General features: G+C 34.5%; 2 protein-coding genes and 1 long non-coding RNA gene across 3 annotated transcripts; 2 read left to right on the forward strand and 1 right to left on the reverse strand.

Moving 5' to 3' along the window:
- Positions 1-3,592: 3,592 nt before the first annotated feature.
- On the reverse strand, positions 3,593-5,594 carry LOC131000306 (uncharacterized). Its single transcript, XR_009093706.1, has 2 exons — positions 5,405-5,594; positions 3,593-5,280 (listed from the first exon to the last, which is right to left on the reverse strand). It is a non-coding gene; the product is annotated as an uncharacterized LOC131000306 (long non-coding RNA).
- A 984-nt stretch (positions 5,595-6,578) lies between these two features.
- LOC131000307 (uncharacterized) lies at positions 6,579-9,579 on the forward strand. The gene is made up of 6 exons (XM_057926151.1): positions 6,579-7,118; positions 7,921-8,323; positions 8,572-8,656; positions 8,752-8,838; positions 8,927-9,169; positions 9,256-9,579. Exons 1-6 carry the CDS (start codon positions 6,949-6,951, stop codon positions 9,327-9,329), a joined length of 1,062 nt encoding a protein of 353 aa, XP_057782134.1. The 5' UTR covers positions 6,579-6,948; the 3' UTR covers positions 9,330-9,579.
- Positions 9,580-11,565: 1,986 nt separating this feature from the next.
- On the forward strand, positions 11,566-12,557 carry LOC131000310 (NDR1/HIN1-like protein 13). The gene has a single exon (XM_057926155.1). The coding sequence runs from the start codon at positions 11,615-11,617 to the stop codon at positions 12,401-12,403; it is 789 nt and encodes a 262-aa protein (XP_057782138.1). The 5' UTR covers positions 11,566-11,614; the 3' UTR covers positions 12,404-12,557.
- The last annotated feature ends 389 nt before the right edge of the window (positions 12,558-12,946 follow it).

The following is a 12,946-nucleotide window of genomic DNA, read 5'->3' on the forward strand; positions in this document are numbered from 1 at the left end:
TCCAAAACTCGACAATGAGTGTGATGCTTGAATCCAAGAAAGAAAGGTGATGTAATTGCTAGCTGTTTTTCCTTTCACATCACGTGGAACTCTACACTAGTAAGCAAAGTGTAATTAATATAGTGTGCGTGAATCTAGGACTTCATAATAGAGGGATTGAACTGAAAAGTATTGCACGGGGTTTCAGTTCATAATAGTTTTTTTTAGGTGATCTTGAGTGTAATCGAGTTGCATCGACACTTAGACCTTGATTCGCGCACTTATCCAAATTCGCATTCTAACTCGAACTGCGTAAATGACATCATTCGGTTATACAAATGGCATCGTCTGTAATTAACAACTATTTGATTATACAAATGACACTATAACATTATAAGTGATATTGCGTATAATTGACACTATTCGGTTATACAAATGACACTGCCAATAACTGATATTATTATGTTATACAAATGACACTATAACATTTTAAAATACCGATTATCCAAGTAGAGAGAGTTCTAGATTCTCGAAGGGTTAGGGTCAATTGGTGAATAAATCCGTGGGACCGTCAATTGGTGAATAAATTCGTAGGACTTAATTTAAAAAATTCATGTAGTTTTTTTTTTTTAATGTATTTTCAATGTATCTATTGTTGAATAAATTCATTAATATTATATTCGAACACAAAAATGAACTGTACGGACTTTCCAAAAAGATTTACTCGAGGATTTCCGCCTTCAAACACTTGTGCAGTATCTTCAAATTTCATATTTCAATAAGTTCAGCCTTCTATCAATAAATTTTGGATCCGACCCTAACTACAATCACTCATTTTCATATAACATCACACTTATTTTAACCATTATTTTTACTTAACACATATCAACTAACTATTTTTTTAAAAAAATTCATGTCTACAAAAAAATGGCATATTATTAATAGAATAAGGTAATTACTAACATCTAACATGACTTTGTCCGATCAAAAAATAAAATAAAATAATAGAATGAGGTAGTACTACGAAATAATTGCAGTCCATGTTAACCCGTTGGATGCATTGAATCTAACAAGAAGGGTTAGCAATTTGACTCGACAAGCACTAGTTCAAGTTATATCACTTTTTTTATTTATGTTATTGTAATTTTTAGCACACCATGTGCATTCACACTCTTCGCTCGTACATCATTACTTCTACTTATAGTAACTATTTTTTCATTTATGTTTCTTTTGAGCAAAGCACATGCACTATGCATGCATCATCGACAATCACTACTAGTTCCATTTATAACGATTATTCCTCCCGTTTCATAAAAATATGTATTTTTTTTTATTTTCATAAATTTCATAAAAAATATACTATAATTCTTTTTATGAATCTTTTTTTTTCACTGATAAAAATACTATATTTCTTTCAGTAATAATAGACTGATCACCTAATGTTTATTAAAACTCGTATCATTCGTAATCATACATAGAATATTAATTTTTGCTTTTTAGCATAACACATGCGCCAACATTCTTCGCTCTATGCATGTATCTTTGCAAAAGCAATTGTGTATTACTCCATCCGTCTCACGATGCATGATCCAGTTTTCTTTTTAGTTTGTCCCACGAAGCTTTACGTGTTTCTAAAAATGGCAAAAAATTTACCCTTTATTCACCTTTTTCACTTTTTCAGCTATCATACTTAACATACAAAATACTAATTTCTTAATTTTCGTGCCCAAAAGAAATGGATCATGCTTCATAGAATGGAGGGAGTATTTTCAACCATTCACTAGAGAATTAATTATGGATAATGAAAATAAATAACTGAAAGAGGTTAACGGATATTTCCTGTATTCAATCAGACAATCATATATATACAACTCGTTATATCAATCGACTGCTCAGTTTGTAGAGTAAATATATATGTTTTTTTTTTAGGGAAGTAAATATATATGTTGTATAATTAAGGAGGGTGCAATTCTGAATTTATAGTGGAATAATACAACAATTAATAAATCAAATAAATAATTAAATAGTTCAATATTTATTCGAGTTATTAATGAAGCTTGTGATTAATTATAGGTTCACGATCCCCGATTCAGATTCCTGCATGTGCAACGAGTTTATACTTTTATTTTTCATTTGATTGGATCTTTATTTGATGAATCTAATAAGCTAATTAACTGTTTGGTTAATTAATAAATTTATTTTTCCTTTATTTGTTCAAGTCTATTGAGGCAAATAACATGTTTCTTCAATCCCTTCTTGCAACTGCAATTTCAAAATAAGCTGGATGAAAAAAAAAGGTTAACTCCACTAAATAAAGGTCCAATAAAGTAAAAAATAAAAGTTCAAAGACTTCTTGAAAAAAAAATTGTACAGACTTGATGAAACAAAATATATATAAACTAGTGTGTAACCCGTCGAATTTCGACGGGTATTATTTGATGTTATAATTTATAAATAAAAAGTCCACTTTTCTTTCATAATATATTTATAAATGATGAATATTATTCAATAAAATAAGTGTTAATATAACATAGATCTACGTCACATATCAAATCAAAATAAAAAAATAAATTAAAGAGGACTTTCACCCCTAACATGACTTAGCGAAACGTATATTAAAAAAAAATTATTTGTCACCCACTACTATTTGTCACCCATACCCGCAACTTGCAAATACCCACTATCGGTCGGGTTGCCGCCACCCGCTACCCGCCGGATATCCGTCACCCGCTACCCGTCAGATACCCATCGAGGCTTGAGAGGTAGGGGCGCTGCTGTTTCTCAGCGTCGACATCCTACAATCACCCACCCAACAAATGCAATAAATCACCCAACAAATAAATCACCACGAAACTGCAGCAAATTTTAGAGAAAATTTTAACTTCTTGTACACTACTATTTGACACTCATACCCGCGACCCGCTGATACCCACCACCCGTCGGGTATCTACCAACCCGCTACCCATCGGATACTCGTCACCCGCTACCCGTCGATATATGTTACAGAGAATGCCTTCTATGATTAATTTGGTAGGCATCTAATTAATGTTGGACATTCTAGAGCATTGTAATTTGTTGGTGCTTCTATTTTGTTGGGATGCTCTAATCCAACTACACATGCCCTACCCTAGAGCTTGATCAGTCACTGGGGAATGGCTATCGATAAGATTTGGGGGAAATAGAAAAGGTAGCAATTTACTTGATTTGCAAAACTGCTACTTATGTGTGTGTGATCTTGTGCTAAGTGCCCCTGGGCTATTCAGATTACTCTTAAGATTAGAGATTCACTTTCTTCCTGCCATTAACAAACCATGTAACAAATTGTTTCAGCAAAAATTTCAAGCTTATCTACGTGCTGCAGCAATAATTTGTTTTGTCTGTTCTTTACCAATTATTTTCAGTACTATTCTATGAAGATCATGCCTTAATTTCACTGGGCATTTCATTTTATTATTTTGTGTTACAGTTCTTGCTAAATTAGTTGATGCCTACCTTGATTTGAGGAGCTTAGCTGAAGAACACATTAAGGTAATCTAATGTTAGCTTCACACACAATTCAGAAAAAAAAAATCACTCCTCATTAACTAAATATATTTAAGAATTAACACTTGCAATAACAACTCATAAACTTAAATACCCAACTACAAATAACAAAACACAACTTCTAGCAGCAGCAACAACAACTCAAATTTCCACAAATCAATAAAGTAAAATATACAAAATCCTTTGAAATCCTTAAACCTAAAATGGTGGAACCACACATCTCTTTCTTCCTCTCACCTTCTTCTCCCTCTATCCTCTGCTCACTTTGGCCAATAGCGGCAGCCCTACGCTGCCACCATCTTCGCCTTCTGCCCCTGATTCGACTACTCGGCCAACAACACACACACCACACCAAAGCTTCCCCCTTCTCCTGACTCGGTACAGCAGGACCTACAGCCACCCGACTCGTCATCCACATCAAAATCTATGCTGTCAAGCAACATTCCCACAATATTGTTAGCCGTTGATTAGAAAGTTTGTTGTTATTTCCTATGTGAATTGTCAAAAAATGAGAGACACAAACTTACTTGAACAATAAAAAACGTGCTGTCAGGAAACAACAGCTAACAAAGCAGCAAGCCAATCAAATCAACATATAGAACAAAGCCATATAAACTAATTATTGCCATTAAGGATAGGATCACATCGGTAACAACGTTGGAAATTTCGATTAGAGATCGACTATTTGGCGCCAGATACACTCAGGATTTAGGAATACTAATGAACAATCCTCAAATCTCAAGAGACATGCATCTCAGTGTATGCAAACACAAAACTTTATCATCATAGTAAGACAGGAACTTTTCTAATACACCAACTATTCAATATATATATATATATATATATTTTATCACCAAGCGTTCAATAGCTATATTGATCATGTATTAGCTATCCACTTCACCACTCTTAAAAATTAAGATAAGCAAAAAGAAAGATAAAATAAACGACTATCTTTGCAGATATAGATCTCTTACTCAATAGACAATATCAGCATAAAGAGAAAACAAACGATTCTGAAATGTAAATCTAAGAACAAATCCATATATAACTTGATACGGACAGAAATCGCAAAGAGAAAAAGATGAAGAAGAATATTCGCAGATCAAACAATACACCGGATAAAAAATAAAAAAAAATTATATAACAACGCACCTCATAATGGTAGACTGGCAGTCCCCAACACCCGGTGAGCGGTGATTTTGTAAAACTGAATTGTTTTTTGGGTTCGTACTAAAATAATAAGAAATTTCCTTGGATTTCTGGAAAAGGTCCGTTCTTATACTTCAAGATAAGACCTTATCTTTCACCATCATCAACCAACACTATCAACCACTACAGTATAGAGAAAGAAAAGAATTAAACCACTAACAATTCAATAAATCTTAAACCTATATAACCAATATACATCCTATGATTGTATACATTTCAATTCTTTCCAAATTTTGTTCTTTTATAAAATTGACCAACATCATTCTATATTTAGAGTCAAAACGTAATCTTTCCTAATAGAATACTTACCATGGATGGCATATATGTTATCATTTATAGTCAAAACGTAATCTTTCCTAATAGAATACTTACCATGGCTGGCGTATCTGCTAATGATAGCGGCTTCTATATTTAGAGTCAAAACGTAATCTTTCCTAATAGAATACTTACCATGGGTGGCGTATCTGTTAAGGATAGCGGCGAACTGAGAGAGAGCAAAGGATGGGTGATCGGAGAAGTTGGGCATCGGCGGCAGCCATTGGCGAGAAACTGTAGAAAAATTAATGATAATTAAGGGATGATCAAGAAATAGTAGCATCAAAACTTGATGTTTGAACTTGTAACATCAACGAACACTCCAACAATGAATTTTTTCCAATCAACTAATCCATACCTAGCCAAAATCGGCGATTATGAGGATTCCATCTGCAGAAATAAGCTGATGGGATGGCTTCAAATCCCTGTGAATAATCAAGTTGCAACGGACCATCTACGATGGGGGAAGGGATGGATTTGGGGACGAAATTGGGGCTTGGGCAGCCAAACGCCGCCGTCCGCTATCTCTGACGGCGAAGACTGGTGTGGAGATGGGATAAGTATACAGAAGAGATTGAGGCAGCGAGAAACTGGTGTCGGAAAATGAAGTATTTGTAAAATAAAAATAAAATAGTGTATGTGGAATCAATTTGCCACGTGGAATAAATATTATAAACTCAAATGCTCTAGAATTGTAGGGATTTTGAATGGTGAATTCTTAGATATGCCACGTAGGACCCCGGATTAAGGAGAGCGCAGGACCCCAAACCGTATTATATAATGATGATGATGATGATGATGATGATGATGATACAAAAACTGAAAAACGTATAAATGTGTTTTACTTTTATTGTTTTCGTATTAGTTAATTCCACAAATATATGATATTTCACCGTTTTGACTTTCTCGATAACTAATCAAATATACGATATTTACAAGATTTACACATTTACAATTGCTATTAATTATTTTGAATAATTATTAATTAGTTTTCCAAAAAGAATTGGCTACCTAACTTACAAATCCTATTTGAGATAGGAAATTGATTTTATACTAATAATGTTTTGTGTTGTGTCTCAAATACTGAGTATTTTTCACAAAATATGCCAACTTTTTATTTTCTTTTAATTTTTTTTCTAACTTTCAACTTTTTCCATAAATATCCCAAACTTTAATTTTACATTAAAAATATCAACTTTCAATATTTTTCAAAATATTTTGTTATACAAAATTCGATGACAAAATGATATAAATCACTTTAATAGATTTTTAGATGGAACAGGTGAGGTGGAAAGAGAAAAAATTCACCTCAAAATTCAGCGAAGTAATTCATCATTTCGTTATTGAATATTTTGTATAGCATAATATTTTTTAGAAAATGCTGAAAGTTGAAAATATTTTAATAGAAAATAAAAAGTTTGAGACATTTTTATAAAAAATGCTAAAATTGAATATTTTTAAAAATAAATAAAAATTTTAAAAAATATTTTATTAAAAGGTTAAAAGTTGTGACACAACAATAATTAGGAATTAGAGACAATGGTTTATCTAATTACAAGCCGACAAAACCCAATGCCGCTAGGGTTTGGGAGAACAACAATTTGATAATCCGACACCCTTTCTCCTCCCAACCAGAACTTCATCTTCTCTGCTTATTCACCACGAATCATCTCTACTTCTCGATCTTCTTGCGAATCTTCGCCAGCTGTATTGGGGAAAAGCGTATTCCTCTGTTTTTGGCTGTTGGGTTTAAAATCTTCACCTGTTAAGGGTTTGTAAGCAAAGAATCATCATAATTGGTAGTTCAGTAGTATCAAAACCCTTTTATGATTTAGGAATTGATAATTGGGGGAAAAACCCTTTCCGTCGAGCTGAGTTTCGAACGATAAGGAGCTCCGAATCATGGCGACCAGGGCAATACTCGATGCGCTGCTGAAAAAACCCAGCTTTGGGAACCAAGCGTTTAGCTCCAGAGACCCATTCTTCGGCAGCTTTGTGGGCGCTTCCTCCTCCGCTGCCGCCGCCGCTTCTTTTGCCATTGCTACTCCTTTTGCATATCGAGCTTTGTTTGGGTAAGTTGTGTTTGATGTGTATATTTCTGTGTTGATGGATCATGGATGATTATCGTTTTTGCTTTTATTTGTTCCAACCCAGTAATAATATAGGTGATAAGTTTGTAGATTTTTATCCCAGCTTAAGTGGAAATTAAGTGTTAATGCAGGGTTACTGGCGTAATAGGAGCTTGATTATTTGTTTTGTATGAGTGCTTGGTAATTATAGTACTAAATTAGTGATTGATATAGTAGAACATTCACATGTGCTTCTGCCGGACTTATATCGTTTCGAGGCGTTTAATATTCAGGATTAGCCTAGATAAATAAAACAGTATACGATAGACCAATCTATTGTTTACGATATCCTAAAGCTGTTGATTATTTCTACAGTTTGAGATAACTTGCTTGGTTCTTTATGGCTTTCAAGGTATAGGATTTATGTGAAGAATGAAGATAGTAATACTCAATCCTGAATAGTAAACACCCCCTTTTACATTTGAAGAAAGCATGACTGTTTGAGATGATCACATGTAATGGAATTTTTCATCTTCTGTTTATATTAGTGTTGGAAAAAAAACGTGGGGGTCTTTTATTATTGCTGTATTTTTGCTAGTGATTTCCTTATCTTCATTCTAGAATGTAGTATTTTCTGAAGATGATTTTTAGGTGAGGGTCCTCACACTATGTGAAGCCTATGTAGTATCTGCATGGCTTAAGAAAAGCCTTGTGTCCAATCATTTATTTGTATCACAATTGCGTGGTATTGCTCGTCGTCGATCTGATAGTTGGTTAATATTAATGTATCCATGGTTTTTCTCAGTAATGACCCTATGCAATATGCATATTGTGATGCTGGTGCAATCTTGGGTGAAGATCTCAATGCTGCTATTCGAGCGGGGCAAGTTGGCTCTGGCTATGTTGATGCAGCCATTGGGGAGAATAACACTAAAAGTTATTGGACTGGGAACGTTTTCGGGAATGATGAACTAAGTCGCAGTTTCAAGCAGTATGATATCAAGCTGAAACCACTCTTCTCGGCATTTCATTGGAAAAATTTTGGCCTGACATCATTGAGGTCTTTTCTGTTATTCTATTTGCCACTTCTGGAACCCCGTCGTCCTACGGAAGATGATGACGAAGATTTTCTAGTTGAGAATCCAGAAGAGCATCGTGTAGATTTGGTTGAGCCATTTAAGAAATCAGTGATACAAATAATCCGTGAGGTAATATTCATTACTTGAAAAGCAAGAACATTTCTGGCATGGTTCTAAAGCTTATAGGTCGTCGTGTCTTATCTCATTATCATGTTGGTTATCGTTTTGTGAAAGTTAATGTATCGTTTCTTTCTTGCACCCTAGTTTGCAATTACAAAATATTGATGAGAACCATACACCTTCCTGATTATTCACCAAAACCTAATCTTTTTGGCTTCGAGGGTAAATTAACCTTATGTCTTGCTCTCCATGTTCAGACAAGTGTGGTTACCACTAGACGTATTCTTGAAAGACTTGCAGTTCATTACGCTTCACAACGCATAGCATGGAAACTTCTCAAGGGTATAATATTTATAAACTTCATTTGTTAATTTTTTTTGGATACCGATTGTTCATATGTTCTCTAAACGCCCTACATTACATATTAATCACTGCAGATGTTCCCAAGTCCGCGATTCGGAAGGCGGGGAGGAAAATGCCAACTTGTACATTCTGTTACTGTGTTAGCAGAACCACTTTCCGAGGTCATATGATTGAATCTTAGGTTCTTGATTAGGGTTTCATTGGTTAAACCTCTCTCGATTTTTCTAATATCTCTCTTCGTATTAACAGGACATCTCCTCGGAGTTGTAGCTTCGTGGGCTGTTCAAATCGGCCTCAATATCTACGCATTTTTTTCTAAAATAACTAAATCCAAGGACAGTGATGCAACAACTGATACAACAAAAGAACTTAAGATCCTTGGAAAGAAGGTTTATGGTACGACTGTCCGATGTTGCGCCTCGCTCGTTTTTGCATCTATAGGAGCTGGCATTGGCTCTACGTTAATTCGTCCCGGAACCGGGCAGTGGATTGGTACGACGCGAACGGTTTATGATGATCATCATAATTACTGCTAAGTATTTATGTTTAATATCTGTTTACGATTCAAAATTTTGCAGGGTGTACGCTTGGGGATTTAGGAGGACCGATTATCATTGCATTCTGTTTCGAGAAACTTGGTTGGGTAATCTAAAGGCTCATATCAACAGAGAATTGCTCATACACACTTGTATTTTTTTAATGACTTTTTTTTTTCGTTTTAAGTTGGTTGATTGTAATGGTAGAAATAATTTATTTCATAAAATATAAAATTGATGGAATAATTTATTTGCAATTTGTTCCATGAGCTTAGTTGCGGAAGCAAGTTTACTGTTAATCCGCAGTCGAACATATGTATTATTCGAAAAGCTTTATAGAAAGAAGGAAACACATGTTTTTTTTTTTAGGATTCATATTCTAATACCCCATCACTGCATAGGAAAGGAATGTCATTAAGAAGGCTTGTGGTAATAAATACACGTAGGGGGCGTTTGGTTTGAGTGACAAAGACTGATAAAATAATTCACTTTAATCAAGTGTTTGGTTTGTCGTATTTAATAACCCAAATGGGTAATTATTTATCAACCCAAAATTTGGTAAATTATTTAATCATTCCTCCAATCCTATCAATCTTATATATCTCATCCATCAAACCAAACACATTGTTTGATTTGCATGATAAGACATGGTTGATAAAATAATTTGACTTAATCAAATGTTTTATTTGCATGATTCAGTTCTTGATAAATAATTTGATACGTGCTTATTCAATTTGTCATCTTAAAATTGAATTAATTATTTAATCATTCTTTAATCCTAGTATCAATTTATCCATATCATATTCATCAAATCAAAAATGTCACATTCTCCAAATTTGTCACAATATCCTTTTAAGGTTTGTTATGGTAGAAAAAGAATGCACATCTCCAAATTATTATTGTAGTGACACTGACAGCCAATAATTTGATGGTTGTAACGCTAGTTAATTATTGTAATTTGCACCATTAATTTGGCAACGAGTTTGTGCTTTTGTTCTTGCATGTTTCGGGTATTTTCTATCATTTAAAATAAATTTATTCTGCCTATTTTTGGTTGGAACCACAAATGACTTTCGTAAAAATGCATTACGAAATACAAAATATTAAGAAGAATAATTCTTACCAAAGGCTAGCAGCCGGCCATCCATTTCCACTAATCAAACTAATTGAATTCTCCACTTCAATAATCATTAATCAAATGTATGTTGTCAGATTGGAGTATTTTTTTAGTTTTACAAATATACAAGTCCAAAATCTTCATGCAAATTTTATTTTACTGCCACAATAATTATAATCATAATTCGATTGTCTTAACAGAAAGATAATGGTGGCTAAATACTAGGTATCAATTACATGTGGCAGTTTTTGATGGTGAAATTGAAATGGACAACGTCGAAAGGATCAACAACAAAATAAACTAATTTGGCTTAGCCACAAGTCATACATGTGTGTTTGCTTCGTTTCATTTCTAATATTTTTCTTTAATTTTAATTTTTGTCCAAATATAAACGACAACACATCTATATATTATTTGATAGATTTGTTTAGTATATTTCACTTACGACAAACATAAAAATAGAGTACAATTTTAGAGAGAGATGGTAGGATTAACGGAAACTTAAGTTATTGAACATACAATATTTTTTCACAACTTATAAAATTTGTGAGTGTTTACCTCATGGCAAAATATTTACTATGTTAATAATAAATGATTTTAAACACAGATGATTTTAAATTCCTCAGTTCACTCACTTTATAGACAACTAATCATAAAACTAGGACTAATCGTATAAAATACTCCCTCCGTTCTATAAGAATTGACACTTTGGACACGGAGATTAAGAATAAATGGTTAAGAGTGTAAAGTAGGTAGAGTCTATTTATTTTATGTGAGTAGAGAAAATAAGGACCACATACTATTTTAGAAAATTGCAAATTCTAGTGGGACAAATAAAAAAGGTAAGTGTACAAATTTTAATGGGACGGAGGGAATAACAATTTACAAACTTGATTATGCATGCTTATTTCATTGTTATCTTAATATAAAATAAATACTAGTAAAAAGTTGCAAATCATAACAAAATCTTCCTTTGAGATATTCAAAACCCCAACGAAGGAAAAGAAAGGACTTTAATTAGTGGCGCAGAAAAGGCAACAAAATACCGTTAACTCTCAATATAAAAAAAATCCAATTATGAATATCGAAAATGAAATAGATTTAATTAACAACTGTGTTCACGCGATTGCCCAACTCATCACACACACATACTTTAAAATTAAAAATAAATAAATAAATAAAAAATAGACGCTGTGTATATATATATCTTTACTGCACTCACTCACACCATTCTCATCTCTCAACCCGATTTCTCCCATCTCTTCCGCCGCTACTTTCGGCAGAATGGCCGCCGCCGCAGACCCTCCGTCTACGCCTTCACCCGCCGCAGCATCACAAACAAACTCCGATCAGAATCAGAAGTCGTCCCCGACAAATCCGGTTCCTCCGCCCGCAACTTACGTCGTGCGGATTCCGAGAGAGCAGATCCTCCGCTATCCGCCACCGGAGAACGCCAAAAAGTACGATAAGCTCCGCCGCGGTAGAAATCGCCGGAGCTTCTGCTGCAGGTGCTGCTGCTTCGCCTCATGCCTCCTCTTCCTCCTGATCTTCGCCGCCGCCGTCTCTGCTGGAGTGATGTACCTCGTCTTCGGATTCAAATCGCCAACGTACACAGTGACCAAAGTCTCTGTTCACGGAATGAATCTAACTTCGGCCTCGCCGATCTCGCCGGGATTTGACGTCAGCATCAGAGCCGAGAACCCTAACGGCAAGGTCGGCATCTACTATCTGAAGGAAAGCGCCGTAAACGTTCTCTACGACGGAGTGACGCTCGGCTACGGCGTTTTAGCCGATTTCTACCAGCCGAGGAAGAACGTGACGGTGCTGCGGTCGACGGTGGCGGCGAACGACGTCGTCCTCGGTGGTGCCGTTAAAACGGCGTTAAGGAATGCGGAGAGCCTAAGGAGAGTGCCGTTAGTGGTGAGCGTCGAAGCGCCCGTTAAGTTTAAAGTGGGATCCGTTAAGACGTGGGAAATTACCGCCAAAATTAGTTGCGACGTCGTTTTGGACTCGTTGAATGAAAGAGCAGAAATTGTTTCCAAGGATTGTGATTATAGCGTTAGACTCTGGTAGGAATAGCATAGCGAAGCTTATTCTTACAACATATTAGGATTAATTCATATTCATTTTTTTTAGTAGCTTAGAAAAGATTATTTATTGGTACTAAAAAAAATTACACGATCGCCACAAAGACAAAAGATAAAATTTAAAAAATTACAGGATGATAGTATTTTGTTTTCCTTATAATATTAAGTAAATGGAAATGTGATTTTGATGAGAACAAATAATACAAATAACAAAAAGCAAGAGTCACTACAACGAACCGTATGCCCTTGTGAATGCTTTTTCAATTTTTTTATCTTGTTATATGTGATTTTATAATATGGAAATTTATAATTTAGAATCAGTCCAATTTCTCAAACGGTATTCTTGCCAATTAAATGAGTCCTAAGAGACCTTTTGCTAGATAGATGCATGTAAGTCTAATAAAAAATGAGTAAATCATTGCCAGTCAAGGTAGAATTTATTGTGTCACCATAGAAAAATTGAGATGGTTAATTTTGCAACAAATTAAAACATGGTATTAAAACTATGAAGTTGGTGTTACTAAATTAG

This window comes from Salvia miltiorrhiza, chromosome 8 (assembly GCF_028751815.1).
Source record: "Salvia miltiorrhiza cultivar Shanhuang (shh) chromosome 8, IMPLAD_Smil_shh, whole genome shotgun sequence".
Classification (NCBI taxonomy): Eukaryota; Viridiplantae; Streptophyta; class Magnoliopsida; order Lamiales; family Lamiaceae; genus Salvia; species Salvia miltiorrhiza.